The sequence below is a fragment of the Pinus tabuliformis genome, chromosome 7 (assembly GCF_031772625.1).
Source record: "Pinus tabuliformis cultivar Carrire ecotype Pingquan chromosome 7, CPIR1, whole genome shotgun sequence".
NCBI lineage: Eukaryota > Viridiplantae > Streptophyta > Pinopsida > Pinales > Pinaceae > Pinus > Pinus tabuliformis.
In genome coordinates, this window is record NC_142293.1 from 968231751 (window position 1) to 968237895 (window position 6145).

At 45.1% G+C, this 6145-nt stretch overlaps 1 protein-coding gene across 1 annotated transcript; it reads left to right on the forward strand.

Annotated features, from left to right (window-relative positions):
• The first annotated feature begins 800 nt into the window (after positions 1 to 800).
• LOC149250833 (uncharacterized) lies at positions 801 to 5918 on the forward strand. Its single transcript, XM_089453763.1, has 2 exons — positions 801 to 1499; positions 2286 to 5918. Exons 1-2 carry the CDS (start codon positions 801 to 803, stop codon positions 5916 to 5918), a joined length of 4332 nt encoding a protein of 1443 aa, XP_089309889.1.
• The last annotated feature ends 227 nt before the right edge of the window (positions 5919 to 6145 follow it).

The following is a 6145-nucleotide window of genomic DNA, read 5'->3' on the forward strand; positions in this document are numbered from 1 at the left end:
AGACCTGCCCTTAAAAGTTAAACCTGGTAACTGTTAATATACATGGCCATAACCTTTTTATTTCTCTCCTCTATAGATTTAAATAACTTTAAAAAAAAAGGTTCGAGGAAAATAGTTGATTGACAACAAAGTTTGATTTTGGCATAAGCCCGTTGGCAAAACCGTTTTATTTTAAAGACTACAAAGGAAAGTATCAGGTGTGAAAACTCATCACCACCGCTCTGGTTCCCCAATTTTTTGCAGCAACTTCAAAGCAAAAACTTGTCCTACAAGGGAAGACCATGAGTGTGAGATGAGGTGTGAATGGGCACTTACCAGATAACCATTCGGTGTCTAGGACATGATATCCCATTTGACGGTCATGTTTCCGTTTGGATCTAGTGGATCATATGCTCCTACATCAACAAAATCTCACTTCAATAAACCCATTGTAAAAGAAAGCCATGCATCTAAACTCTACATAAAACAATCATGATATCTTATAAACACATAATGAATTCATTAGTTGCAGAGCATCTGTATCTCAGATCTAGTAGCACTATGCATTCAGTTAAAGATAAAAGCGATATGGTAACATTTTTTTTTGAAGTAAAAAGAGTATTGGGCGACGGACCTGTGCACGCACCTGACTTTCAAACTCCTTCCCGCCCTCGCCTGGTTCTGCCTCTCAGGCCTGGCAGGCAGGGCTGCCGCCAGCCCCTGCCCTCCCATCTGCTCGCTCCTGACACGGGCCTTCTGCCGGTGCTGCTCTGGGGCCCTCCTGCGCCTCTGCCCCTTTCAACCTGGCTTCGCAGTTCTAAATGGCTGGGAACGCCCCCCCCCCTCCGGACCCTGAAAACTATGAAGATCTTTTCGCCTCTCTGCTCCCTGAGAAAGCTGCCTCAAGACCGCGTCCCTCTGAATCGAAGTTCATCAAGCGCCTCGATGAAATACCTGAGGTTTCTCTCCCTCCATCCCTTCCAAGAAAATCGGCAATAACACTCGCTGAAAGAGGCCTAGTTGGTCAGTTCACAGGTCTATGGCCATCTCCAAGAACAGTGCAGAAATGGGTGGAGCGCAACTGGAACGCAATGATCCAAGGGAAAATAGCTATCAGATTCTGCGGAAGGGGCTATTACACCTTCATATTTGAATCTAAGGAAGATAGGAACCTAATATTCAGAAATGGGCCTTACTTCATGGACTCAAGAGGCCTCTACCTAAACAGATGGACTCCAGACTTCGATCCGGAAATGGACATCCCAAACGCAGTCCCGGTCTGGGTCCGCCTCCCACATCTTCCGCTCCACTGCTGGGGGGACGAATCAGTCAAGGCAATAGGGAATGCAGTAGGCAAATTCATTGACAGATCTGAGCCAAGGGAGAACATGCATGCATGCGCCAGGATCTGTGTTGAAGTAGACCTCGGGAAAGGACTGCCGGAAGCCATCAAGATTAAAGTTGATCAATGGACGCACATCCAACAACTTGACTACGAACAGCTCCCCTTCAAATGCAAGGTATGTCACGAATACAGACATTTTGCAAATAGATGTAGCAAGCTAAAAATAAATGAAACCACTGAAAATGAAGAACAAACAGAAGGTCACTGGGAACAAGTCAAGAGGAAAAAATCTTCAGTCAACCAAGGGACAACCTCAAAGCCCCCACCAGAAACCCTCCCTCCTCCTCCTCCCCCTCCTCCCAGCTCCACTCCCTCCTTTCCATCCTCCTCCAACCCTTTCGAATCTCTGAATGTCGAAAACCTTCCCTCCCCCCCTTCATCCCCCCGAGCCATCTCCCTTGCTGTAATCTCCTCGCCTTCAATCCCTCCACCCTCCCCCCCTCCAACTATAGAGAGAATTCTCACCAGAAACAAACTAAAAGAAGCCAATATTCCTTCAGACCCCCCAAGAAAGGTAGGCAGAAAGTCAAATAAAGAGCTCAGGGACGAGGCAGCAGTGAAAGAGATGGCAACTGGAGCACAGCAACCAATGGATTCCTACCTAGATAAGCAAAAAGGAAGTGGAGAAAAATCAAAGGAGAGGATTGGGACTCATCCAAAGTCTGGTAAATGATGAATTTGGTCTCTTGGAATTGTAGGGGGAGATTTAAATCTTATAAGAAACACGGATGAAAAGTTTGGAGGAAATTTTCATTCGGATCCTTCAAGAGAGGCGCTGGAAGCTATAATCCAGACTCACAACCTCATCGACATCCCTCTCTGCAACGGGAAATATACATGGAGTAATAAAAGAACAGGCAGTCACAACATAAAAGAAAGGCTTGATAGATTTCTAATACAGGAAGGTATAGCAGCAAGCCATGCTCTCATCAAAAGCAAAATAATTCAGGCTTCGGCCTCCGACCACAAACCTGTGGTGTTGTATATGGAAAAAGGGAGAAATCTGGGACCTCTCCCATTCAAATACAACAAAACGTGGGACCATAATGAAAAATTCAGTTCTCTCATTCAAACTCAGTGGGCAAAGGAAGTTGTGGGATCCCCAAACTATGTTTGGGAAACCAAACTAAAAAACCTGAGAACCGTTCTTAAAAAGTGGGCCAAGGAAAATGTTGCTATGGAGAAGAAGAAAAAGGCGGATCTTCAAGAGCAGATGGAACAGTGGAACAAAGAAAAAGAAAATAGTCAGCCTACAACTGAAGACATAAACCATGAAAACGCAATGTATAGAGAATTATACAGGCAAAACAGACTTGAGGAAGAAGACCACAGGCAGAAATCAAGATGCTTATGGCTAAAGGCTGGAGACAAAAATACATCCTTCTTCCATAATAATATAAAGCTCAGGCGCGCAGGAAATCAGATAGATAAAATAGTGGTCGATGGGAGAGAGATCAACGAGCAAGAAGAAATCAAAGAGGCAACTTTCAACCACTTCAACTCCCTCCTATCAGCAGCCCCTCGGCAGTCGGACAGCTCAGACTTTCTCAGCGCGGTAGAAAACAAAATCTCCGATCTTCAAAACCAGGAGCTGGATCAGGAGATCACAGAGGAAGAAATCAGACTCGCAGCATTCAGCATGCAACAGGACAAAGCCCCGGGGCCAGATGGCTTCACGGTGGCCTTTTTCCGAAATCATTGGAACATCATCAAAAAAGACTTTGTAAGGATGGTCAAGAATGTCTTTAAAAACTTCAAGATGGGAGACAACACTAAATCCTCCCACCTCGCTCTTATCCCCAAGGATCCTAATCCCCGTTCCTTTGACCGCTTTAGACCAATTTCCCTGTGCAATGTCTCTTACAAAATAGTCACCAAAATCTTAGCCAACAGACTTAAAAAGCTTCTCCCCCATCTTATCTCTGAGAATCAAGGAGGTTTTGTCCCCCACAGGCAGATCACTGATAATGTCATCCTCATCCAAGAGGCAATTCATAGCAGTATCAGCAGAAAGGAAAGAGGTATGATAATTAAACTAGACATGGCAAACGCCTTCGATAGAGTTGACCATCATTTCCTATCAGCTGTCCTCAAAAAATTTGGGATCTCAAACAAGTTCATAAATATCATTCTTGGTTGCATTTCCAATCCATGGACTGCCCCTCTGATTAATGGCCGCCCGAGCAGATATTTCAGAAGCACCCGGGGTCTGAGGCAAGGCTGCCCTCTCTCCCCGTTCTTGTACATCATCATGGCAGAAACTTTGAGCGCTCAATTGGAAAAACTCCGCAAACAAAAACTGATCACTGGAATAGGCATAGAAAGAGGGACTAAAGAGATCAATCACTCTCTCTTTGCGGATGATACTCTCCTCATCGGGGGTGCTTCAAGCATAATGGCCAAAAGATTCAAGAAAGTCCTGAACGCCTTCCTAGATGCCTCAGGAGGATTATTGAACAATAAAAAATGCAAGATTTACACTTGGAATGTCTCTGACCAAATCAAGAGAAGAATCTCCAATATCCTGGACATTCCAATTCAAGGGAATTGGAGTTACTTTTCATACCTTGGCCTGCCTCTAGCCAAAGCAACAATCAAGGCAGAGATCTGGACCAGTCATATCGAAAAAATGAGAGGCTTGCTTCAGAGCTGGGGAGTTTCTTGGCTCAACCTAGCGGGCAGATCAACCTTAATAAAGGCAATCCTTTCAGCCCTCCCCATCTATCAGTATGCGGTCACTTTGGCCCCAGCCAGTATCCACAAGCATATGGAACTGCTCATGAGAAGTTTCCTGTGGCAAGGGGGAAGGCAAGACTCAAAAAAATTTAGTCTAGTCAAATGGGAGCAAGTCATTCTTCCTTATGAAAAGGGAGGCCTAGCCATAAAAATTCCGAGCCTCTCCAACCGCGCCATGGGACTCAAGCTGATCTGGAGATTACTCACTGATAAAGGTGCCTGGTGGGTGGATGTTCTCTCAAAGAAATACCTCAATGGAACAAACTCAAACCTTCTTTCAGAAACAATTGCTGATCGGCCTTGCACTTCAGTCTGGAAGCTCATTAAAAAGGTACTCCCTCAGTTTAGGGACAACATATCCAAAGTGCCTGGCAGTGGCAAGGAGATTAACATATGGAAGGACAAAATCATGGGCACAAAACCGAGAAACCTCAATCAAAATCTCAGGCCCTTGCAGATTTGGATGGAAACAAAAAACTTATACACCTTGTACGACATCTCTATCTGGGAACACAATGTCTGGCAGGGCTGGAAGGACATAAAGCCTCCCATAGATATTGAAGATATGTGGCTCAATCTCAAGGCCTCTCTCTCAGGTGCCGCTCCTACCAATCTAGGGGCTGCAGACAGGTATATATGGGATCCAAGTGGAGGCAAATTCACGGTCAGAGATGGATACAAATTCCTTCAGACTCACAACCCAACAGAGAACTGGAATCTTTCCACAACGGTTTGGAAAACGGAGTGCATCCCCAAGGTTAAACATTTCAACTGGACTCTCCTCAAAGGTAAGGTGCTCACAGCTGAAAACTTAAGGAAAAGAGGCATCTTAGGGCCTTCAATTTGCTGTTTCTGTCGAACTGAGGAGGAAAGTAGTCACCACTTGTTCTTCCAATGCCCTCTAGCTCAAAGCTGCTGGAAACAGATGGCCAGCCCTCTGGAAATTGAAGAAACAAATAATCAGCTTTCATCCCTGCAAAAAAAATGGGCAAGACTTTATCCCTTCTCCAAGAAAGGCAAAGGCATCATAACCCGAGTATGGAAATGCATCCCAGCTACTCTATGCTGGCAAATTTGGCTAGCCAGGAATAACTGTATCTTCAATGATAAAAAGCCCAATCCTGCCCGAATTTTGGCCAAAACAATCGCACTCATCTCTGAAACAGTAAGTGCAAATTTGGCAGCTCCCCCAGACCGATCCAATTGGCACAAAGAAGAGGAGGAATGGCTCAACAAATTCCATATCAAATTCAGCAAAATCTGCTCGGACCATCCCAAAAGCAGCACGAGAAGAACACAATGGAAGATCAGGGGCACAAAGGAAGAAGTAAGCCAGTGGATTCTTAACCAGAAACGCCACACTTTGTTCTTCGATGGTGCCTCCAAGAATAACCCAGGGAAAGCAGGAGCAGGGGGTGTCATAAAGGACAGTCAAGGGAAAACCTTAGTGAGCTATGAATGGGGACTGGGCCAAATGTCCAACAATTTGGCTGAAGCCTACAGCCTCTATTTAGGCACCTCCATTTTGAATAGGTTAAAACTCAGGAATTCAATTATTGTTGGAGATTCGGCCATTCTTATCGCAGCCATGGTGTCGGGGACACAGTTCAAAAAAGAGGTTCTCAACAACGTAAAAACCAGAATATTAGACAATATCCAAGAACTGGGGGATACGTTATTCAAACATGTTCTCAGAGACAATAATAAGGAAGCAGACCATTTTGCCTCCATGGCAACATCCAGACAGATCGGTCAAGTCAAGGAAAATGAGCTCACATATGGCAAACCAATCCCGTAACCAATCCAGCAGTCAGTCAATCCTTCAGACAAGTCTAATCAGCCCCTCTTTGATTTCTGACGCAATCATTTCCTGCATTCCTTCTCGTGATCTCAGGCCATACTCAATCATGTCGCAAGTAGTCTGTCCCGCCCCGAACCAAGCTCCTCCTCCTACATCGTGCCTCATCCGAATGTACTGGCCTGCAAACAGGACCCTTATCTCTCACTCTTCTCGTGATTTCACTA